Consider the following 26,704-nt stretch of genomic DNA (forward strand, 5'->3'; position numbering starts at 1 on the left):
CGACCTCGTGACCTTTTTCAGCTAGTGCTACCTTGATGGTGTTAAAGTCCGTCCCGTGATGTAATCCTTTTAACACGAATTTAAATGCTCTCGGATTTTGGCCTGAATGTATGGTATTGGGTATTTCTTTCATCTAATTCTTTTACAAGAACTTTAAAGTGATCCGCTTCGAACAATTGGATTTTAATTGTTTCATAGCTCACTGTTTTAATTGTATAGTTCGTAGTAATGGTTTTCAATAGGTCATGGATGTTTTTTATTATTCCTACCTTATAGACTGTTATTGGTGGTGGTTTTGGAACAACTTTTTCAGGGCTTGGTTGTATGTTCTCTTCAATTTCTTCCGACAGGTTGCTAAAACTGTTTTTGTCTCTATCGGTTTCTGTAACCAATAGTCACTGATTCTTGTTTGTTTCCTCGCGATTTCTTCTTCTGGACTTCTCAATCGTTTTTTGTTAATAACTGTAGTCCATTCTGATGGTGGAGTTTGCGTTATTGCTGTTTGTTCTAATCTTATATCAAAGTGTGCAGGTGATTTGGTTGAATCGCTATGGTTTGCCATTTTTAGATTTTTAATATTTTATTTAATTTACTTCCAGAGGATAAAAAAATAAAATAAATACATTGTTTATTTCACGCACTTACGTTATTTAGCACTAGTTTTTGACTATAAATACTATAAATGAATTTCAAATGGACTGTTGTAAAATAAGATGAAAATAATTTTAAACACTAATAAAAATGAGATGCAGTCCTTTTGTCTGGTCACGTAAACACGTATTCACTACACTTTAGGTCCTCTGAGAGACGGATTGCCGCATCTGTTATGCGTTTTTAACACTCAATTAAATAACCGTAATAAAATACTGGGTTTTTTTAAAGAAAGGTATCTTTTTATAGCTTGGACCGTATTGAAAATATGTTTTCACCCTACGAAGGTTGGAACTGAACTCTTGACATAATTAAAAATGATCGTACAATAACTATATACTGGAGCTATTTTAAATAAAGTAAATAAATAAAATTTATTACTGAACGAAAATATTTTTTAACAAAAATCGAGAGAGTAATCGAAATATTACATATTATTGCCATAAAAACAGTCAAAAGTATTTTGCTATTTATCATTCACAATTTTAATTTTTTTACCTTATTTCATTAACAATCTTGAAAAATATCGTTTCAAAATGCTGCTATATTAATATACAACATATATTACCTATAAATCTATGTAAGCATAAACTGATGTACCTAATTTTCGTCAAGGTAGCGGCAAGGACGACAAAGCCAGAACGTTAAAAATCAATCGATTGGCTTTAATAGAACCAAAAATAGTAATTAAAAGTACACGACTGAAACAGTCGATAGTTCCCAACACTAAATAAAAACAATTAATATTACAGGTTTGTTTAATAAAAGGAATAATTTCCTCACCTATATTTTAAAATAAAATTACATCGTTCTTTATTTATTCCACTGCAATCTCTAGTAATCTTTAAAACAGAATCTTGCCCTTGCAGGTAGCTAATCTTTAATTTGTGTACTGTGGCCTTCGTTTATCTATTGTTTCCTACCTTGTCTTGTGTTCCACATAGGAACTAAGAACTCTCCAACAAATAATGAATTAAAATTCTCTTAAGCGATTTTTATGGTTATTTATGGATTGGATGGTTAAACACATCTTTATTTATAAAGATGTGTATATCATAAATTTAATGTTTTTGTTACGGGCAATATTTAACGTGCTTGGTTACAAAATGTCTTCACTAATGAAACCTAAAAATGATTAAAATTCGATGCCAATAAAATTACAACTTTTCCAATAAGCTCTTATACTATCAGTATTATATCAATTACATTCAGCTCTTAATTTTTCTACTTTCAACTGTTCACCAGACATCAAATTAACTGAAAATGGATTGATTAATGTTTGTTATGAATGTCCGCTAGGCCCAATAAAAATAGAGCCTAAAATATTTGTTTATTTATATTTTATCACCGACATAACCACTATTCGTGGTTGTTGATTTGGGCCCATTTTATTTTATTAGAATATACTTATTTGTGGTATATATTACACAAAATTTTAGGCCTGTAATTCTTCCTCTGTTTAAACTTTAACCGTGTTCAAAAAGAGAGACAAAGCGCTAAGTCGATTAATTTATGCAGATGTTATCTTTTTTTGCGAAATATTACTTCAGAAAAGCACTTGGAACAATATTCAATAATTACTTATAAAATAATTAATATATTAACATTACAATGACATATGACAACCTTAACACGAATGGCTGGACAAGGGATGGTAATCTCGATTCCGATTCTATTCCAGAATCGACCTTTAGTTCTTGAAGTCGATCAGAAATACAATGTGCAAAGCAACTGTAATATAATAATAGTACGAGCAGTTTAATTAAACATCTCAAGAAAGCACACGAAATTGAATTAAATACTCTTAATAAAAATCGTATAGGAACGATGAGTAGGAAAGACAGTGACGCTGAAATAATAACAATTTCACAACCTAAACAAATATATATATATATATATATATATATATATATATATATATATATATATACATACATATATATATATATATATATATATATATATATATATATATATATATCTATATATACATATATACATATATGTCCTTGTTTTTTCTTTATTTATATTTGGATGTCACTAATTTTATTATATAATTTAATGCTTAATTTTGTTCAAGTTATTTTTTCTATATATGTATTTATAGTCGCACTTCTTAGAGCTTCTAATCAACTAGCTCCTCAATATTTCATCAATTTTTTGTTTATTTATTTATTTGAAACTTATTTTATGAAGTTTGGTTAAACTTAAATTATTTTAAAATATAAACTAAATATAATATGCTTGATATGTTGTCCCTAAGCCGGACTGCTCGGTGTTCGTTCTTATGCCTGGAGATGTTCTGCCTGATCAGTTTGGATTTCGGGGGAAGTAAGTTCTACGGGTAGGAAAACACTTATTGACTTACAACTACTTATTTTTACGGCAATTAAGAAAGATATAAACTGACAACGATGCAATTATGATCGTTATGATCATATCTCGTTCTTATAATAACTACTAACACTCGTTAACATTTTTTAAAGTGCCTTTAATTGAATCTAATTTCCATTAACTTTAAATAATCATCAAAGTATTAATAAGTGTGAATTACTATTTTATTCTCTTCTTATTTATCCGAAAATAAGAAAGAAAATTCCTAGAAGAGTCTTGCTTATAAAAAAAATTTAAATGTCACGTTCAAAAGTTCACGTTTTAAATCACATTCTCACCCTTCAATGGTTGAGACTTTTACACTTTTTATGACCGGCACTTTTATGACACCAATAGTAACTCAGATGGTTTTTTTACAACAGAGCGTTCTGAAAGGTACGGCTGCACTCCGCGGTGGTTTGAATAGAACTTTTGTTGTTATATATTACTAATTTGATTTTTAACTTTTTATGAATTTCTGGATATCGATCATATATTGCAAAGATAGATTTTGCATTTTTAGTATCAATTGGAGTATTTAATTTTACTGGTAAATGTTAATTTGTCTACTTCTATATAGAAAATATCTTGAAAGATGGGCATTAAAATATAAATTGGTTATAAATTCGCTGTCTTCTTCGTATTTTTTTCTTTCTTTTTCCAAGATGACAAGCTAGAACCAAATGATCTTTTGCTGATGTTGCTTCGGGTTCGGGACAGAAAGGTTTTGTGGGCGACAGAGATCCTGGGATACGACTGGGATTGTTGTATTTGGTTTTAATTACTGGGGTTTGTGGATGGGTAAGGATTTGATCAAATTGTTTTCGTGTTCTACCTCCGGGGAGAACCTCACGCTGACCATGTTCGTGAAGTCTTTCACGAACGGGATGCTTGATTTGAGATGGGTGGTCGAGTTCCTCATAAACCATGGGGCATTGAGTAACGCGCGGATTTTTTTGGACTGGAACGCTTGGAGTAATGCAAATTGTCTCTCAGAGACTTACTGGTACCACACCTGTGCTCCGTAGAGGCAGATTGGACGGGCTATCATTTTATAGAGAGTCGCTTTCTGGGATATTGGGAGTTTGCTTTTTCCTCAGAGGGGTGGGAATAGTTGACCGTTGAAAGCTACGGTCGGATTGAAGACAGAGGTATGATACCTACTGGAGTCAGGAGATAGGAACTTTTTCAATTAGGAGGCGATATGCACGGAACTCTTTCTTGCGGTGGAACAGAATACCCTGAGCTTTGCTCGGGTTAATCTGCAGCCGCCAGAATTTGTACCATGCAACCGCCTAGTTGAGTTGGACCTGGAGTCTCTCGCATATGGCGTCGGATTGTAACCGGTGGTGAAGAAACCTGTGTTATCTGCATAAAATGCTGTGTGTGAATGTTTCGAAAGTGGTAAATCAGCCATGTAAAAGTTGAACAGGGCTGGAGCTAGTGGCGTATCTTGCGGGACTGCTGCGGAGATTTGTTTTTGATAGGAGAATGCATCGCCGATCTTGTTGAGAATCTAGCTTCCAAGCATGAGGGGATCAGGGAAATTAGTTGGTTCGCTTTAAAGATTAGACCGTTGTGCCATACTTGATTGAAAGCTTTGGATACATTTAGATGACTCCAGCTTTGAGACCTTTTATAAGTTCCTGATGGATGGTTGCTGGGACGCGAGCAGCTTGACGGTGGCTTGAGTGTTTGGCGTGGAAACCAAATTGCTCGTCAGGAATTATGTGGTGCGCGTCAGTGAAACTATTTAGATCGTGTAATATCGCTTTTTCGGCAAGTTTGTTCGTTTGTTTGTTTTTGTGTCGTTTACATTTATTACGAAGAAATTAAATATTCGCTAAGCTTGTTGGCATGAACTAGTGCATTATTAATGTACCTTTTAATTTTCCTGTTTGTATAAAATCAAATCTGTATTATTTATATTTAGATTGCATTTATTTCAGGGACTAACCTCTATTTGGATGTTATTTAGATTTAATAGGTTTTGTTCAGGAATATTGTTCGTCGGGTTATGATGTAGATATTTGGTTTGTTGCGATTGGATTTTAATTTGTTCTTATTTGGAGATTTTCGGGATTGCTTTTTATTGTTAAAATTGTTTTTTTATTTGTTTTTTGGGTAGATCGACTGTACATTCATAAATATATAATGAAATACATACAATTTTGAATATCATTTTTACGCCGCCTAAACGTATTTCTTCTGTGGCGGCGATACTGAAGCATCAAAACAAAACTATAAATTTAACCTATATCTATGCGCTAAATCCTCATAACGTATTCCAGAAACAACAAACACAATTATTAATCTTGTTAATAAAATGTTTAGCATCTGGTAATTAATAAGATCAGTTTGTACATCGTTTTCGCTGTTGGTAGGTGTGATTCGTGTATTAGCTACGCAGTGTTGCTAATTTAGCATCTAGTGCATCGAGACGAGAGATAATTGCTTATCGAATATTTCCGGACTTGGCGCATGCACCATTTTGATTGCCATTTAGCGTATGCATTTATACAGCTTCATTTACTAACCCCTTTTTTATATATAAATTATGTTTATAAATATACTTTAGGATAATTGATATGGCTCGGTGAATGGAGGTAAAACTAAATGAAACGGTAGTGTTTACATTATGTGACCGTTATTTATTGAAGTAATATAAATATACAAATGATAAAACTGATGGCAGCGGTGTTACCTGGAGTCGAGGCTTGGGCAGTCGATGGTGGCACGTCTAAACCAAACGAAGGTTGAGCACTGAATGAATGGAAATACCCTTCAATAACATCCCAGATAAACATCTCGGGGTTGCCAGCTATTCGTTATCGGGTTCTAGTTGGCGCTGCTGGCACCCCGCCCGTGTTCAACATCTGGGATTATATTTCTGGGTATTTTGTAGACCGTTATTCCACGAAGTAAAATTCGACATGCCTCAAGGTCGCTACAATACAAAAATTTTCTCCGATTCTCTGAATTTCACATTTTTCGACTTTCTTCAGTTACTACAATGTTTGCAACTATTCTTGATGGACAAACCTCATTAATAAATTGACTACTTCCAACACAACAAGAATCATTTTCTTCTCTGTTCTTGTTATCATTACATTTTGCCATATGTTGAAACCTATTCGATGTCGTTGAATATTGATGTTTGGATTTTATAATTTTTAAAAATATAACCTTACATTCTGCACTTACCCTCTTTTTTCCATATTTTAAAACCAATGTATGTAAAACCACCAAGAATAACACAACAATTTAATTATTAATGCTGTAGAATTATTAATGTAACACAAAATCTAAATATCCTAGATTTTTTTCTTGTTTTGACTTCGTCGACTGTACCGATCGACTCGAAAAGAATGTACCGTCGTTAGAAAAGGACGACAATATAGTTTATTCTTTTCTATGGTTTATTCTATGCAGGATAATGCGCAGGCGCAAAACCGGAGATGACTGAGGAGTAACTTATCCTGGTTCTTCGAGTCCTACCCAATCCACCAATTAGTTCACTGATTATTTTTTGTTTCTTCGTTCTAAAAACTTTATTAACTCGTTTTTAACAATTTGTTATAATACGTTTAAAAGTGGAATACCATTAAAATCACTTATATATTCACTAGTATCACAATTAGTATAGCATATTATAAAATATTGTGGTTCCAACTGAAAATTATTATTTTTACTGGCTTAACGCTAAAGTTCAACAACCGCGACTGGACTTTGGTTTCTTATTTCGGACTGATTTAAGGTTTTGGATCTTGTGGGGTTGTCCGGGAATTTGCTTTGTTCCTTCGTTTTGCCGATGTCGTACCTTTGGTATATTATCTTGGTAGGAATTACTGCTTATCTAGGTTCATATTTTCACCTCCGGTTACAATATGCCACAGGAAACAGTTCGTTTTTGGGTGACAGACAATGACTTTCGGTCAATTCATGTGGTGGTCATTTTCTCTCATTTCGGATATTTATTATCGCATGTAAACGCCTGGAAAAAGTAGGTTAAAGCAACTTGCTGGGTGAAAGTTCTTTGTGCAGAACATAAAATAAAAGTATATTTAAATGGAAAAATTTGGCAGTTTAAATAAATAAAGGTAGATAAAGAAATAATATAAATAAAGCAGACTATGCGTAGCAGATCATGAAGTTGATACGGTCGCGTGCCAGTTCTCAAAACGGAATGAAAACTACAAAATACGGAAACTGCTTATTCTGTGACGAAAACGTACCTGAGTGATCAATTTTCAATGACGAAGGTGACATTCAAATGACACATGAAATGCAACAAGGATCGGTGATTATCATTACAGATACTTGTCATGTAATAATGAATGTATAATGATACTGACAGTTAATATTATTGACTGATAAATAAATGCACCGACAAGCGGAACTGATCATGGATGGTATTGGTAATGTCAAGAACAAACAACGCCAATGGTAATTAATGCCAATGACGGAATAACCATGATAGTAAACAGTAGTCCATGATAGTCAGTAAGAATGACGGACAATCTTAACAGGCATTGGCTTAAAAATGGAACTAAATTTAAAAGAGAACACTGCAATACTCTGAGAACAAACTTATTATGGTCAATTACAGGTACCTCATTTCAAGTTTGTATTTAGATTTCATTCCAACTTTGCTTCCAACCTTGTTTTCTGTTTGTATCCTACATGTGAACGAATTCACCTATAAATGGGGAATTAAAACACTATAAAGTTTTAATATAATCGTTAATATTTTCTACAACACTCATTTTAACCTTTGATGGGAAAATTAATATATTTATTTTTCTGCAATATTCGGTGTGGGCTTTGTTATGAAATGCATTTACTAACGAATTGAAATCATTAACCATTATAGAAATACAAAAACAATCACCTAAACGTTACTACACGTAATTACTACACATTATTATCTACACGTAAATACCTCTACCCTCTAATATACTTTAGGGTATTTTATATGATTCGGGGAATGCAAGCAAAACGAAATGAAACAGTTCGGGTTTACATGACGTGACCGTTATTTATTGAGGTTATATAAAATGTTATAAAATATAAAAAGATAAAAGGAAACGGCGCTGGGTTTACCTGATGATGACGAGGGTTGGGCTCTTGATGGTGCCACGTTTGAACAGAATGATGGTCCGTGACAGAATGGTGGAAAGTACCCTTCAATAATAGCATTTTATTTTTTATACAAGATACTTTTCTATTTCCCTTTCTTTCCCCATTTCTTTACTAGATTTTCATTTAAATTTGCGGTGGAGCTATTAACTATTGCTATTTATCTACTTTCTATATCTTAATCTATTTTCGATATCTAAAATTAAAGTAGAAAAATAAACAGACTTAAGTATAAAAATTATTAAATATTACCTTTGTCATGGCTTTCTACCCAGTTCTATTTTGATCTTATCTATTAGAGTTATTTCATTCTAACATATATTTTTGTATATATTTCCTAATAGCCTTTGGACATGTTTCTGATAATAAATTCCCTTTTATATTGTCTGCTACCAAATTATTTTAATAGGATAATTCTCCTAGCTATAAAATAACAATATGCTAACTCTTTGAAAGATAAAGTTGAACAACTGCGGGTGGATGCTAACACTTGGTCTTATTTCGGAAATTCACTGATCTTGCGTTGACTAATGTAGGGAATTTGCTTTGTTCTTAGTTTTTCTTTGATGTTGCATTCCCTGGTACGTGATCTGGGGGTGTTGTTGGTGTTGGTTTAGGGTTTTATGGCTCGGTGAATGGAGGTAAGACGATATAAAACGGTGTTAGTTATATGACATGACCGTTATTTATTGATGTTATAAAGACTATTGAAAATATAATAGGCAAAACGATAGTGGCGCAGTATTACTCCTAAGACTCTCAATGAGCTAAGGTACCGTTACAATGACATTCTAGATCAACGTCTGGAGTTTGCCAGATCTTCATTATCGTTTACTGGCACGTATCTGGCAAAATATTTCTGGGTTTTTTGTAGGCCGTTATTTGTAAGATGCAAAATTCGATATACCTCAAGGTCACTACATTGACTAAGTCGTTCTGTATCGAGTTACTCTTGGTTTATTTTGGTTTGTTTGTATTATATTGATTTCTCAAAAATTATCGATATTTTTTTGTCTGATATATCGACATTTTTTCAAGAAAAATATATTTCCTAAACCTTATAAAAACCTTTTTGATTAAACCTTTAAGATGGTTACTTAATTTTAAAGATTGGGGCATTTTTGTTTTTAATTTTTGTATTTTGTGATAATGATGTGGCTCGATGAATGGAGGTAAAACGAAATTAAACAGTGGTGTTTACATTATGTGACCGTTATTTATTGGCTATATAAAAAATGTGAAAAATACAAATGATGCTTGGGCAGTCGATGGTGGCACGTCTAAACCAAACCATGGTTGAGCACTGAATGAATCGAAATATTCGTTATCGGGTTCTAGTTGGCGCTGCTGGCATCCCGCTCGTGTTCAACATCTGGGATTATATTTCTGGGTATTTTGTAGACCGTTATTCCACGAAGTAAAATTCGACATGCCTCAAGGTCGCTACAATACTCCCCTGCCAGAATTTTACATACAATTACTCCTAGCAACAAAAATATAAAAATGTATGAAAAAATATCAAATACAAAAAAAATTATATACCAAACAAAATGTGCTGCATGAAAAGGGCTTTGAAAAATATATTAAATCGAAACGGTTGTGGTTGGTACGGCTGTTGAGATCTTCCGATCCTACAGATACCGTTGCTTCATCGTCGCTTCGGCGCTTGAATGTGGTCCATCGACGACGTTGAGAACAAGCTATTTTTCGGAGAGGGCTCCCGCAATCGACGCTGTGGGAGAATCGATTGTTCGACGACGTGGTAGCTTATTTTCTTCGACGACGAGACATTAGCAATTCTGGTACCTCGGCGAAGACATGACGAGTCTACGATGATTGCAATCGGTACCTAGCTTCTGGAGCTGCTCTGTGACTAATCTGTAGTCACATACGTTACGGGTTCTAGTTGGCGCTGCTGGCACCCCGCCCGTGTTATTCCACGATGTAAAATTCGACATGCCTCAAGGTCGCTACAAATTTTAAAGGTTTTTTCAAAATACTTCTACTTTTTAAGACATTTAGAAAATATCGATTTTTGTACCTTTAAGGTTGTTTATATGGTTCGATGAATGGAGGTAAAATGAAGTGAAACGGAAGAAAACAGATTATGTGACCGTTATTTATTGGCAAATAAAAAAATGAATACAGTAGATAATAGGGATAGCAGTGGTGTTACTTGAAGATGAGGCTTGGGCAGTCAATGGTAGCACGTCTGAACTGGACGATAGTCAGTGACTGAATGATCCAAAATTCCCTTCAATACTATACGAAATTAACGTATCGGGGTTGCCAGATATTCGTTATCGTTTACTAATCGGCGCTGCTACCATCTTGCATGTGTTCAATATCTGGGGTAATATTTCCGGGGGGTATTTTGTAGGCCGTTATTCTAATATATATAATTGGACATGTCTCAACGTCGCTACAGACCAATATATTAATATTTTTAATTTTTCTTCAAAATATCGATATATTCTTTATAATATCTCGATATATTTTCTAGTTTCCTAATTTTTGCAATAAATATATATCGATTTTTTTTAAATTAAATCTCGAAATCGATATTCTTCTCGGCGGTCGACACCCCTAGCTGACGGTATATCTGGAACTACTATTGCGTTTTATTTTAATAAAAAGAAGGTTTAAATGTTTATATAATTTATGTAGAATGAAATACCTAAGTATAACATTTCTTCTATAAGATCATACGGATAGTTCTTACTTGAATTAATTGTCATGAATGAATTGGAACCTCTTGGTTCGGCTTATTTAAGGTGGCTTATAGTTGGCGTATTCCACGCCTACTATAAAAGCACACTGTATCAATAACCTTCCCTTTTGGCTAATAGACAATTATAAGGGGTTTCCCACGTATTAAATAAACTTTAGGCCAGGTAGCGACGTAATCAACAATCACCGGATCATTGTAAAGCGTAAAATGAAGATGTTATGGGCCGCGGATGGTGTTCGCTCATTTCATGGCAAGATCACTTTGGATGAATGCCTGGAATTAGTTGGACACATGTCAATGTTAATTTTTGATTACTGACAATGGATGCTAAATATCAGTGTCAAGAAATAATAAATATATATATGGTTAAACATACCAGAACTTGCCTTTTTCTTTTCCTAGAAGGGGGAAAAATTGTGAGCATATAAAAGAAGTCGCCAGTTGTCTCTGCCAGTATAGCACGAATCGTAGTGTAGCTGGTAGTCTTCAAAAACTTATTGCTGGACTGAAAGAGACGTCGAATGAGATTGTAGTGACCTTTGTACTGTTATAATTTAAAAGTGTATTTTCAAGGCAAGGTAATTTAATTTTCATCTATTATTTATATTTAGTATTTCAAATAGATTTATTCTATTATTACTATTTAAATTATTACTATTTATATTACAAGTTCAAAGCAGTTATTATGTGATGTAATATAGACTGGGAAATTATCCTCTATTCAATTTTTCAGTGGCAGAAATCTTTTGTTATTTTCATTTGAACTATTCCTATTTTAATCTTCTTTTGAAGGTTAGTGTTGCGACGCAATTTTAATTATTTATATTTGGGACAGTCGTGTAAATTTAAGTGTACGTTAATTGTAGAATTTTTCCAGTTGTATGATGAGTTGTACGATATGAGAAAAAAATTATGGCTTGAGACAAGATATAACATCGCATTGTGTCGAATGTTTGGTGAAACTATGCGAACCAAGAAGGGCACCGAGTAAACAGAACAGACGTCCCATCGGCTTGTTGTCGAGTGTTTCGGATAGCGGTAGTTCAAATACCGAGGCTAGATGAAACGTGTAAGAAGTAGAGCTTATAGACTCCTTATGGCGCCTATAGCCATAAATATCACCGAGGGGGCCCGAAATTATGGAATTCTCGGAAATTCCTTAAGAGTCCGAAATGCACGTGTTTTATCAGCGTGAGAAGTTTCTAGCTGGAAGAGTGTTTCCGACCCCGATATTCTCAACGAATCGGGGCACAGAAAAGGGTTTCTTGGACCGGCCTCTTCCACCACCACTAAGAACTCGAGGGAAGAGCTTCAGCGATAAAACACGGCGCATCGACAACGAGAGACAGTTTTGAAATGAATTGATTGAAGAATGTATTTAATTGAATTCAGAAAGAAAGTATTGAATTGATTGAAGAAAGTATTGTTGAAAGTATTGAAATGAGAATTGAGAAAGGAAGAATTTGAAGACAACTTTGTTAAAAGCATTGATAAAGAAAGAATTGAAATGAGCAGTGAACAAAAATAAACATTGAACAAAATAAGTATGAATGTATTTGGGTGAATATTAGCCAAAATCAGACTTTCTTTCTCAGTAAGTGCCTTCGATCTAAATCATAGTCCTTTTCCCATAACGTATTGATTAATATGTTTAAATCTATATAAATATTCTTTATTATTAATTAAACAATTCGTCTTTGGGTATTAATTTAGCCCAAGAGTGAAATAAAGTGTATTTATGTCCAGTAATCAGATCAGGTGGTGTTAAACGTCTACGTCTACGTCTAAAAGTCTACGCATTTGACTATCACGTCCCATATTTAGCTGGTTAGCGAGTACATTGGGATGCGCTGACACTCTTTGGAAGTACTTCACACAAACACGTTGAATTACACTCGTTATAGGTTCAAGAGGAATATCGCGTTGTATCACTTTATTTGAAATATAGTACGGAGCATCGACAATGGTACGCAACACTTTATTTTGGAACTTCTTTTAAAATTTTACCAGTAATTAAGTTATAACCAGGAGCTTTTTTAATATTAATCTCATTATTGTTTGTTTTTAGCTTTCTTGACCGTTAATTTCTGGTGCGGTAAGTCCTTTTGAAATGGCGAATCTAGAAAGCTAGTAATTTTATTTTCGTCATCTTTATGTAGCTGAGACTGGAAAGGTTTAAAACATTTTTAATTGTTTTGAGAAAATGTCGGCCTTCTCTTTATTGTTTCTAGCCCAATTATTTTCTTTTGTTTTAATAGTTGGGTTATGCTGCTGGGGTCTCTTAAGCTTTTTTGTTGCTTTCCACGACGAATAGTCTGTAGCCTCAGTTGGTGTCAAATTCTCTAAGTATTCTTGAATGCCTTGGTTTTGTTCATTTTGGATTAGTCTTTCAGGTCTTTTATTGCTCTATTAAATTTTCTTTTATTCTCTTCAGTCTTTTGCTGTTGCTAATTCCGTCGTAATTTTCTTTTTTCTACTATCTTTTTCTGTATTGTACATGATATATGTGTATTTTTCTTGGAAATGCTTCACTGTTAGGAGTCGCGGAATATTCTGCCTCCTGTATATTTTTTGTAATATTTATTGCTTCTATTTCTATATTAATTTCAGTTTGTAAGTGTAAGTTTAGAGAGATGGTCTAAGTTTCCTCTAAATAATATTATTGGTGAATGATCAGAAGACAGGTCGAAACAAGATTCTGCAAAACACTTTTTTGTAATACATAAATCAATAGTATTTGATTTTTTATTTCTGTCTGAAGGCCAATATATTGTCTTTATTGCTTTCAGCAGTTCTCCACCTTTTGAGGTTATTATTCTTGAACCGCACATTAAATATTTTACATTGTAATCTCCTCCAGCTATAAATCTATTACCTAGCGAACCGAAAAATTCTTGAAAGTGTTTTACCTCGTTATGTTTGGGTGGGCAATAAATCGCAGACATTGTTAATGGTTAATGGACATATATATGTCCATATAATATACATATATACTGGTAGCTTGCAGTGGCAGCATTTCTTTTTCGAAATGCTTTATATCATCTCGAGTGATTATGGCTGTACCTCCATGTACTTTATAATCAGGGTGATTTGTATGATAAAGTTTATATTTGGGAATTTTCAAATAATATTTGTCCGTAAAATGTGTTTCGGAAACCATCAAAACGTCAATATTTTGTTCAGTTACGAACATTCTTAGTTCCCTGGCGTATTGTTGGAGCCCTTTGGCATTCAGACGGCGATTTTGTAGCTAATGGTTTCAGGCATTAGGCAAGTTTGACGACAATTGTGAGTAGACTAAGCATCGTACTCATTTGACTCATTATTTTGGCCTTCATGTTTTCTAGTCTAGAGATGTTGCTGCTAGTTTTAGTAGGTTGTGATTTGGGTTCTCGATTTTGTGTTGAACTATTTTCAACCATTTGGGTATGTTATGTCTTGGTCTGGTGTGTAGACCTGTTAGGTGTGAATTGTTTTTGTTGCTGTTGATGCTTTTTTCTCTTAAGGAAGGATATAGTTTCTGCTGTAGTTGTTTGTGAGTTATAGCATCTTATATTATAGTGTGAAGGTCATTTGGTTGAATCGCTATGGTTTGCCAATTTTAGATTGTAAATGTTTTATTTTATTTACTTCCAAAGGATAAAAAAATAATATAAATGCATTGTTTATTTCACGCACTTCGTTTTTCACTCACGTATATATATATATATATATATATATATATATATATATATATATATATATTATCAAAAGGACTAATAAAAATGAGATGTAGTATTTTTGTCTGGTCAGGTAAACACGTATTTACTACACTTTAGGTCCACTGAGAGACGGATAGCCGCATCTGTTAAGCGTTTTTAACACTCAATTAAATAACCGTAATAAAATACTGTTTTTTTTTAAAAGAAAGGTATCTTTCTAGAGCTTGGAGTGGATTGAAAATACATCTACACCCCACGAAGGTTGGAACCGAACTTAACTAAAATATTAATATCGATTTTAATCATATTAAATATTAAAATATTAAATCAAGTTAACTCATCTTACATTTTCCCTTTGAATTTCTTTTTTTGTTGAAATATCTTAAGCATTACTTCTATGTTATTAAGAATTTCGACTTGAGATTCATGATTGACTGATCTCGAAACTGTCGATATATTTTCCTTATTTGGTTCTTCTGCTTCTGACTGTGTATGTTTCTGGTAAAATTTTTCTAATTTCTTGTATTGCGATTTTATCACTGCCTCTTCTTCTCGAGCACTACATTATTTTCAAAAGAATTAGTGCTCATTATCTCCTCGTGCATACGTACCAAATTATGGGTGTCGGACACCGAGAAAAATATCGCAGCAACGTAAAATAAAATACGAACCCTTTTAAATAAAGTACCAAAAAATACCATTCTCGCAGATTTGATTGATATTTACATTGCATGTTTTATTTTAACATTTTATTTCAAAGTAAAGAAAAATTTGTAGTATAGAAAGGGATGCGTATCTGTGAAATCTGTCACTTATATTCGGATTATCTGTCGCTAATTTTCTCTATGACATAATAAACAATTATTAGTGTTGGGAACAACCGACTGAAATCGACTGTTGACTGTTTAGTAATTGACTATTTTTTACTATCGACCGTTTCAGTCGCTATTTTTCGTTCGACTGTTTCTACTAGTGACTGTTTTCAGTCGCTATTTTCAGTCCGACTGATTTTATTACTATTTACTATCGACTGTTTCCGAATTTATGCTTATATAGATTTATATGTAATATATGTAGTTTTATGTCTTTTCGTTATTTGCTTATGAATTATTTTGGAAAGCTAGTTTTCGAGGGCAAGAAAATAAAATTCTAAATAATAATGAGTAACATACTTTTGACTGGCATAATAGGTAATACTTTATGCTGATATAATACGTAATACTTTTTTAATAAACTTTCACGATTTTTGTCCTTTAAGCCTTTTGTTTGTTAAAACTTTTTTCCCAAAATCTTGAACACTAAAATTAGGTTCCAAAGGTTTTAGAAATTGCAGTCGATTCGAGATTTGAAGAAGTTTTTGCAGTAACATTTGTTAAATTTCTGTTAAAAATATTAACGGTGAAGAGGTAAATAATTTTCTGCTAGGAAAACTCTACTTTAATATTCAATAACTGTTTATTTTGATGGCTATTAAGAAGAGCACCACAGTTTTTATTTGTTGATGAATTGACTATCTTAACAGAATGTGTTCAACATTTTTTAGCTCCTTGAAATAATGACCACCGAGTTAATGTCTTTAATTGTACTGTTAATAAGAGGACTGCAGCATTCCATCAAATCGAAGATTTTAACAAGTGAACGGGGAAAATTTCTTCAAAATTGTCTATTAGATGTCATCAATAAAAGACTGGAAATTTCAGAAATGAATGTGATATGCGGGAAATCCACATTTTTAGATCCTTGAACTTGAAAAAATACAAATATAGTTCCACAACTCGAAATTCAAGACACAACTAGTGATCAATGATGTATTAACATCTGGAGATGTTTTGATAAAAAAATGGCTAGAATGAAAAAAGTAATTACTCCAAGTACTGCAGCAAATTTACGGATTAAGCAGTATTTGGAAATGCCATTTATTGGGCGTTTAGAAAACCCATTGGATTTTTGGCAAGCCCATAAAATGACACTACCTGAAATATATCAGTAATGTAAAATATTCCTCTATACCCGCAACATATGTTCCCTCGGAACGAGTTTTTTCAAAATCTAGTTAAATAAATAACGATCGAAGAAATCGCCTCACGGGAGAAAAGTTGAACATCGTAATATTCCTGAACAGTAATTTAAAAATATTTTTGTTCAAAAATAAATAAAACTTTTATTTAAAAAGGGTCTGGTAATTACTGTACATTTTTAGCTTCGTTATGAAACTAGAACATCTATAGTTTTAGGTTTTGTTTAAGTTGTACTGTTCTATTTATATTTATTATACTATTCTCTCTATATTCTCTATATTTATATTTATTATTCTAAAGCTTAATCTAAAGTCTACATATGTCCAGTAATCAGAACAGGTGGTGTTAAACGTTTTAGTCTACGCACTTCACTATCACGTTGCATATTTAGCTAATTAGCGAGTACATTGGGATGCACTGACACTCTTTCGAAGTACTTCACGCAAACACGTTGAATTGCACCCGTTATAGGTTCTAGAGGAATATCGCGTTGTATCACTTTATTTGAAATATAGTACGGAGCATCAACAATGGCACGCAACACCTTATTTTGGAACCGTTGAATGATGGATATATTAGATTTGCTAACGGTACCCCATAGTTGGATTCCATATGTCCAAATGGGCTTAGTAGAGTATAGACTCATACACCAATACCTTGTTATCTAATGATAACTTGGATTTGCGCCCAATGAGCCAATACATTTGATATAATTTTAGTCCCAGTTGTTTTCGTTTAGAGAGTATGTGCTTTTTCCAGGTTAGGCGTCGATCTAAGTGCATACCAAGATATTTAACATGCTCTGCTTGGGAGAGTTGACGATGATTGATATTTACTGGTGGACATGTTCTTCTACGCAGGGAAAACGTTATATGCGTGGATTTTGTTTCATTGGCTTTAATGCGCCATGTCTTCAAACATAATTGTATTTGCTCCAGGTGGGTTTGTAGGTTTATTGATGCTGTGACTGGATCTTCATGGGATGCTAAGATTGCTGTATCGTCTGCATATGTTGCCACAGTAGTTATTTTTGTGGTGGGCAGATCAGCCGTATACAGAAGATACAGTACTGGACCCAGTACACTACCTTGCGGAACTTCTGAATATATGGGATTTAATTCGGTATGTTCATCGCCTTGATTTACAATAAGATGTCTATCAGTGAGATATGATTTTAGTAACTGATAGTCCGGATGAGGGAGAAGTTTCTTTAGTTTAACCTGCAAGCCCGTATGCCATACTTTGTCAAAAGCCTGAGATATGTTCAGAAAAGCAGCCGAACAATATCTTTTGGCATTTAGGTCAGCGTTTATTTTGTTTACAAGTCTATGCACTTGTTCTATAGTCCCATGCTTATTGCGAAAGCCAAAATGATGTTCTGGAATGAAATTATCTTACCGACTGCGCCAGATTTACGATGGGTTTAATTAAAAAACACTATTCTGACAATTTAATATTTCAATTACACAGAAAAATAGATAAGAGACTGACCTTTCTGTTGAGTGCGATACGGTACAATCAGTTCTGAACTAGCGTTGGGAACTATTGATTGAAATACTAATAACATGCAATTAATAATTTCATTTTAAACGAATTAGAATTACTTTTATATTTGAATATTCTGTGGATCTGTAAAAAGGAATGGAATTTTTCTATGGAACGGAATAATACCCCACAAATGTTTTATGGAATTTTAATATGTTAATTTCTATTTTCAAATGATACACTATAATAAATATAGACAATACAATAGAACTTAAACAAAACCTAAAAGCTAAAGATGTACGATAACCATAAATACTAAATAAAAATGAAACATATACCTAATAATAAAAAAAAACTAATTCATAACATATTTAAAAATGATCGTTCATTAACTACTAGAGCTTTTTTAAATAAAGTAAATGCTTTATTTATTATTGAACGGAAATATTTTTTAACAGAAATCGAGAGAGTAATCGAAATATTACCTATTATTGCCATAAAACCAGTCAAAATTATTTTGCTATTTATCATTCACAATTTTTATCTTTTTACCCTATTACATTAACATTCTTGAAAAATATCATTCCAAAAATATATTAATATACAGTATATGGTTATTTACAAGTAAACTACAAAAAAATCATAAAACTATATATATTAGATATAAATGTATTTACGCATAAATTGGGTACATTTTTGTCAAGGTCGCGGCTAGGACGACAGCCAGAATGCTAAAAATCAGTAGAATGAACCTAGTAGAACCAAAAATAGTAACTAAAAGTACACGATTGAAACAGTCGTTAGTAAATAGTAACAAAATCAGTCGGACCAAAAATAGCGACTGAAACAGTAGCGATAGTAAAAAGTAGTCAATTACTAAACAATAGATAGTTCCCAACACTATTCGAAACAATTTCTATTACAAATTTTCCAGACAGCCAAAAGTGAGATGCCAACAGTACGTGATATTCGGCCGATGGTCGACGCTGGCTAGTGCGTGGTTTGAGCTAATTTGTCGCAGGACGTAACATATATAGCTAAAATCATCACATAGTTGAAAGGCAAATATTATAAAAACGGTATTTTGGGACATAAAATTTAACAATTATACTAATTTATCTCTCTGACGTCATAAACAAATCGGCAGATAATTTAATTTCATTGTTAAATTTAAGAAATCACATTGATGGCAGAATCTAAATTGTACAGATCTATTTTCAAGTCGCCCTAGTGCAGTCATGTGATTCTAATTTTTTTCTTCATATTTTTCAGATGGTATCTGCTCATAAGAAACAATCCCGGTTGTCTCAGCGAGGGGGTCAAATATATTTGGAAAATATGCCACTGTTTTTCGTTAATAGAAAAAATGAAAAATATGTTCCTTACTCCTTAGTAAAGCGTTATATAATACCTAAAATACGGGAAGTATTTACTAGAAGATTATTGAAGCTCATTCCTATTCATAAAGTGAGGATGACGGCAGCAGAGTCCACTCACTTTAACAAGAATAAACGGAGACTTTTACGTAACGAATTATTTAAGGTAGGCGATTGTATGTATCGCTTAGAAGACACGGCAAAATTGTGGATGTTTTTCAAGACCGCCGAGGATATTGTTCGCAAGAATCAAGGTGTTAATCCACCATTTGGTTTCGTGTCTATAGGTAACAACTTGGTACCGTTTGTAGATTGCAGTGGTACCAAATTAGTGCCGTTGTTTTATTTCAATGGAAGTAATACATACTTGGAAGAGCGCACCTTCTTGGTAACTAATCCGCTGCATTTGAGCTATCTACGTTTTTGCTTTATAGCCCAGAATATTAGAAAAGAGTTTTATAGATGCAAATCAATAACCGTGGTCGGTTTGGAAGACGTAAAGACCGTTTTTCCAAAGGAACCTGTTGATTTAGCAGTTCCCACGGAAATAAATGCCGAATTATTAACGAATCCAAGATTAGCTCTACCTCATTCACACTCGCCAATTCATCAAAACCCAACACCGACTTCAGCTTCTACTTGCTGGGAGTACCAAACAGTACCTATTATAGAGGTTAAAGTGATACGGATGGATAATACTGATGTGCACTCCGGCGGTAACAAAGACGAAGAGAGGCCTTCATCAAAAGATCGACATGAAAATATATCGCTGCCTTTGACAATGGAAGTAATTTCTAGCAAACAAAGTGTTTTATTAGATACGAAAAATGAATCAATTAATATTGATGTATCTCATGAAAATGCTCAATGCACAGAGAAATGCGGTGAAAATAAATCCAAAACCTGTAAAATGGTCAGAAGATCTTCTTTTGACAGTAACATGCGTGATATTGAACCTAGAATTCGAAAAACAGCTCTTAGATTAGAAGATGAAGCTTCCTTTTCGCTTAACACAACACAACAGACAGATGAATCTCCGAACGCCACAGAACAACAAATATGCAGCTGTGATAGTAGCATAAATACTATAATAGTCAATAAGACTGAGCAGTTCTTGATTGATTCGACGGCCTCATTTCTTAATAATGCAAACATAGCTAAACAGATTTCTCAGAAAATAAGATTTAAAGATGGCCCATCTGCAGATACATCCAAATCACCATTATCAGGTAAATTACATGATATTCGCTCAAATGAACAAAAGATAGTTATAAGAGGGAAAGAAGTTGCTCGTTCGTCCGAGATATCAACACTAAAGGAACCTATGTATCTATCTAAAGAGCAAAACAAATTATTATTAGAAGAAGCTCCCTCATCACATAATATAATAGCCTTAGAAAAATTTTCGTCGAAAGATATGTCTGTACTACAAACCGTTAATATATCAAGTAATTCAAATCAATCCGCAATAGTCCAGAGAGTCCCAGATAGTACCATAGGGACGAATGCTGATCTTTGTACGGAAACTGTTCACGATGAAGAGAAGCATATCAAAAGCTGCAATTCCAAAATCCGAGTATCTACTGCACCACCGTCAAGTAAGATACGTGACACTACATCTAAACAGCAAAATGTTTATACACCTTTAGTATCAGAAGAAGCTCCCTCATCACGTAATATATCAACCTTAGAAGAATTTTCGTCGATAGATATGCCTGTACCAGACATGGTCAATGTATCAAGTAATTCATGTCAATCCACAGTAGTTCAGATAGTCCCAGATAATGCCATGAAGACGAATGCTGATCCTTGTATGGAAACCGTTCACTATGAAGAGAGGCAAATCAAAAGCTGCCATTCCAAGATCGGAGTATCTACAATACCACCATCAAGTGAGATACTTGACACCACATGTAAAGAGCAAAATGTTTATACACCTTTAGTATCAGAAGAAACTTCCTCATCACGTAATATGTCAACCTCAGAAGATTTTTCTTCGATAGATATACCTGTACCAGACATGGTTAATGTATCAAGTAATTCATATCAATCCACAGTAGTTCAGATAGTCCCAGATAATGCCATGAAGACGAATGCTGATCTTTGTATGGAAACTGTTCACTATGAAGAGAAGCAAATCAAAAGCTCCCATTCCAAGATCGGAGTATCTACAATACCACCATCAAGTGAGATACTTGACACTACATCTAAAGAGCAAAATACAGTAGCATCAAAAGAAGCTCCCTCTTTGCATAATATAACAACCTTAAAAGAATTTTCGTCAAAAGATGTGCCTGTACCAGACATAGTTAATATATCAAGTAATTCATATCAACCCACAGTAATTCAGATAGTACCCGATAATGCCATGAAGACGAAAGTTGATCTTTGTATGGAAACTGTTCACTATGAAGAGAAGCAAATCAAAAGTTGCCATTCTAAGATCGGAGTATCTACAATACCACCGTCAAGTGAGATACTTGACACTACATCTAAAGAGCAAAACACATTAGTGGCAGAAGAAGTTCCTTCATCGCATAATATAACAGCCTTAGAAGAATTTTCGTCGAGAGATATGCCCGTACCAGAAACGGTTAATATATCAAGTAATTTAAGTCAATCCTCAGTAGTCCAGATAGTCCCACATAGTACCATAGGAACAAATGCTGATCTATGTGTGGAAATTTTTCACGACGAAGAGAAGCAAAAAAAAAGCTGCAATTCCAAAATCGGAGTATCTAAAGTACCACCGTCAAGTAAGACACGTGACACTACATCTAAACATCAAAACGTTAACACAATATTAGTATCAGAAGAAACTTCCTCGTCGCATAATATAGCAACCTTAGAAGAATTTTCGTCGAAAGATATGCTTGTACCAGAAATTGTTAATGTGTCAAGTAATTCAAATCAATCCACAGTAGTTCAGGTAGTCCCAGATAATGCCATAAGAATGAATGTTAATCTATGCGTGGAACCTTTTCACGATCAAGAAAACCATATCAAAAACCAAAATCGCAATTCCAAAATCGGAGTAACGTCTAAAGAGCAAACAACATTAGTGGTGGAAGAAACCACCTCATCACCTAATAAAATAGCTTCGAAAGGACCTTTGTTGAAAGATATATCTACACTAGAACCTGTTAATATTTCCAGAAATGTAAATAAATCTCCAGTAGCTCAGATAGTCCCAGATAATGCCATAAACACGAATGCTGATCTATGCGTGGAAGCTTTTCACGATCAAGAAAATTATATCAGAAGTTGGAATTCCAAGATCGGAGTAACATTTAAAGAGCAGAAAACCTTAGTGGCGGAAGAAACTACCTTATCACCCAATAAAATAGCTTTGAAAGGAACTTCGAAAGGGTTACTAGAACCTGTTAATATTTCCAGAAATATAGATCAATCTCCAGTAGTTCAGATAGTCCCAGATAATGCCATAAACACGGATGTTGATCTATATGTGGAAAGTGTTTATGATCAAAACAAGAAAGTCAAAAGCTACGGTAATTTCAAAGACGGGGTATCTACATTTCGATTTATGCGCAAGATAGGGGACACTACATCTAAAGAGCAAAACCCACTAGTGACAGATGAAAACTCCTCATCACCTAATTCACCAACTTTGAAAGAATCTTCGTCGAAAGATATGCCAATACTAGAAACTATTAATATTGCAAGAGAGATACATAAATCTCCAGTAGTTCAGAGAGTCTCAAAAAATGAAATAAAACATGATAACAGAAAGCAGCAAGTTTCTACCTATGATAATTGCAATGTGGCAGTATCATCAGCTAGAACACCATTGTCGAACAAAATGTGTTATATTAGATCCAGTAACCGAAATATAAACCGAAAAATGAACGAAGCTCCTTTATCTAAGATTCCCACGTTAAATTTCACGCCTAAACAAATCGCTCTATTACCAGTCGCTGGTGTAGTTCCAAATAATGCTACAATAAACAATACTAATTTAACCCCTGATGCGATTGATAACAGAAAGCAACAAATTTCAACCTATGATTGTTCCAAGACTAAGATATCGGCGACTCGGCCATTGTCGCCTAAAACACGTGGCTTTATATCCGATAATCGAAGGGCACCGCTAAAAATGAAAAAAGCTCCTTTTCCATTACCAGTTGCTCAGATAGCTCCGATCAATATTATAACGGCGAATACTGATCTACGGGTAAAAACTGCCGATAACAGAGATAAGGATAATTCCAAGATCGAAGAACCGTCCAGTAAAACACCATTGTCATGCAGATTGCGCAATGTTAACTCCAATAATCTAAATGAAATCCAAACAATGAAGAAAGCTTCTTCCACTTTTATGATCACATCAAAAAAAATCTCATCTAAAGCTATGAGCCCCTCTGTCATGAAAACCGCCAATACTGAAGATGAAATCATTCCATTGCCAGTTGCCAATATTAATTCTGATTACAAAAATTTCAAGATCACAGTATCTGCAACTACAGTTCAATACTCCTACGAAATATGTGGTATTGGCTCTAATATTTGGCTTACAGTTCCAGGATCGACAGAAGAAGCAAACATATCTGAATTAAACGCAACCAAATCGAATGTTATTACTGTATCTGACACACACAATGTTAGAAACAATAGTATTTCTAGGGTAGGTCTAACTAGTATTTTATCAGCATCTGATATCCGCAATCGAAGCCAGCTCACTAAAAATATATCACAAAGGGCTGATAGTGTCAATCGAATTATTCCATCACCGACTTCTGCAAAGGTTTCGAATAATCTAATTCCAAATGCAAAAACTGCATATGAAAGAGTAACAAAAGTTCCTTTCTCTACTGATATTACTGCTTCCGATCCAAATCAGGATGGAAATTCATCTTCTTCTGGACTGGTTTCGAACTCATTGGGAAATACGAAAAATGCCAAACTGTTGAGAGAATATTATAATCCAACACAACTTTCCCACTGGACAAATAATGGGAGTGATCAAAACAAACGTCTAAATTCTACGGCATCTTCTTGTTCAACTAATGTTGTTGTTTCATGTGAATCTACGTCTAATAATTTGAAGATAAATCAAGATTATAGAGCAAGCAACAATGAAGCAGCAGCAAACGTTAAAACTTCTACATTATCTAAAGCTTGTTCAACCGATGCTAATAATTGGTCTAATCCTAATCTAGTCAATAAAATAAGGGTGAAAAGTCTAGAAGAACTTTGCGGTGTACCAAAATTGCCAATACCTCCAAAGTGTGATATTAGCTCAAATAATCAAGGTGCTTTTGTTAGAAATAGATATTTTAGTGGATATTTGGGACCTGACAATACTAACAAAGCCACTGCAGTGTCTTTGAATCATGGTTTGACACAGTTATCTGCTTTTGCTGGACACGACAATCGAAGTACGAAAGACGGTTCTGAACTAATCTTAAATAATCTAAGGAAGAATCTACACAAGCCTGCAATTCCTCTCGGCGCGATTAATTATATTGCGCCTGCTTCTGCTCCACAATGTAACGGGAAAAGCACTGTGAACGACGCGACGAAAGCGACAGTTCAGATTGAAAAGCAGCAATATTTTCATAATCATCACGCTAAGCGAAATTATGTAGCAACCCCTAGGCCTGCACAAACGAAGAGATCATTTGATACTATGACAAACAATCATCACTATGCATATGCATCATCTGTGAAAGTCCCAAAAACTGATTGTTCTTATAATAAGAACGATCAACATATGAATAGAAATGTTCATGGATGGTATTACAATCAACGAAGATATACGAGCAACATTACAGAATCTCCAAGTTCTCAAAAAAGACCCAGAGACGACCAAGAAAGCAGATTTTATGAAAAAAAACCGAGATTTTCTAACGAAAATGGTCCATATGGCAATCCATGTGGTTATACTTTTTTCCCACAACACCCCGGATATATTGGTGATCATGCAAAAACATACCTTAATCCTAATAATAACTGTAATAATTAGTACCTAACTACGAGTTTAAGTCTGTTAAATGTTTGTATTTATTTTATATAATAAATGTTTTTCAATTTTATCATATTGTTTCATTGTTACCCCAATTAATAGATAAGTATTAATATTTTTATTTACAGAAATATAATTAAAATACATAATTTGAATTGTTTACAGTAAGGTACACACAATATACAGTCCGTTCAAGAAGAGCAAACACATATCTGAATTGATGACAACAAAACGTCGCAATATTGCCACATCAACATTATAAGTACATCTAATACACATTGTGGACAAACACGATGCACATTAGAAAAGTACTCAGAGTTTAAAGGGATTTTAAGTTTTCATTACCTGAATTTGGCAAAATGTTCGAGGGTGTTGATGATGCGCATTGGCTTTATTGGAAGGATAGACTATAGTCCTCAAAACAGCAGTGAACCCACGTCATCTCAATTGATAACGTCAAAAATTATATATACGTTCATTATATATACAGTGATTTTTTTCATACTACCTATGAGCTAGAGTTCCAGGCGCGTATACTCTGAAGTTCTAATTCATCTAATTAGCAATTATATATCCAAGAGATATGTTTTACTTTCATTAGAAAGCATATTACAGTCGGTACAGTGTTTCATTGTAAAATAATTTTAATATCACCGTATTTCTCTTTAGTTTGCCTCTGTTACTACCTATAGACATTTTTCTTGATAAAACTAGATTTAATCACTTCATTCTTCCCAATGCATTTGCTATATCTGCAATATGGTTAGTATTCTTTCTCACCTCACATATTTTGACCAAATGCTCATGTATATTGTAAACAATTACACACATATTTGTGCACATAAAACTTTCACACATTGTAATAAGATTTCGCACAGTTATCATATATTAATTATATCACCCTGTCTTGGATATTTTTAGCATTGAATCATAATCCCATATTCAGAAAGTTTCATTCAAGTGAATATCTGATCTGTTAATTTCCGATCTATCTAACACTTGTTCACAATCCCATCGTTTGTCAATTTCTTCTTCAATGTGTTTGATCGAATTCATCTAAAGCGAAGGTGTTATTAACCATTCCTGTTTCCAGCATGAAGTACAATGTATCTGCTATGAATTATTAATAAATGTTGTAAGTTATAAAACCTAATCAATTGTTATTCCAACGTTTACCTTTTTCTATCAACTTTTGTTATCACTATCTTTCATCTTGCCATTAGTGAGCATTGGGTTTATTAATCTCC

At 33.7% G+C, this 26,704-nt stretch overlaps 1 protein-coding gene across 1 annotated transcript in view; it reads left to right on the forward strand.

The window, feature by feature from the left end:
* Positions 1-25,527, forward strand: part of LOC143206638 (uncharacterized) — a 32,220-nt gene extending 6,693 nt beyond the window's left edge. Inside the window, exon 2 of the mRNA XM_076419255.1 lies at positions 19,371-25,527. Within this exon, the coding sequence (XP_076275370.1) occupies positions 19,371-25,457 (6,087 nt within the window). The 3' untranslated portion in view covers positions 25,458-25,527. The remainder of the gene's footprint in view (positions 1-19,370) is intronic.
* Positions 25,528-26,704: the final 1,177 nt, after the last annotated feature.

This window comes from Rhynchophorus ferrugineus, unplaced genomic scaffold (assembly GCF_030347505.1).
Source record: "Rhynchophorus ferrugineus isolate W39M unplaced genomic scaffold, kcgeb_rfMv2 rfM1, whole genome shotgun sequence".
In the NCBI taxonomy this organism is placed as follows: Eukaryota; Metazoa; Arthropoda; class Insecta; order Coleoptera; family Curculionidae; genus Rhynchophorus; species Rhynchophorus ferrugineus.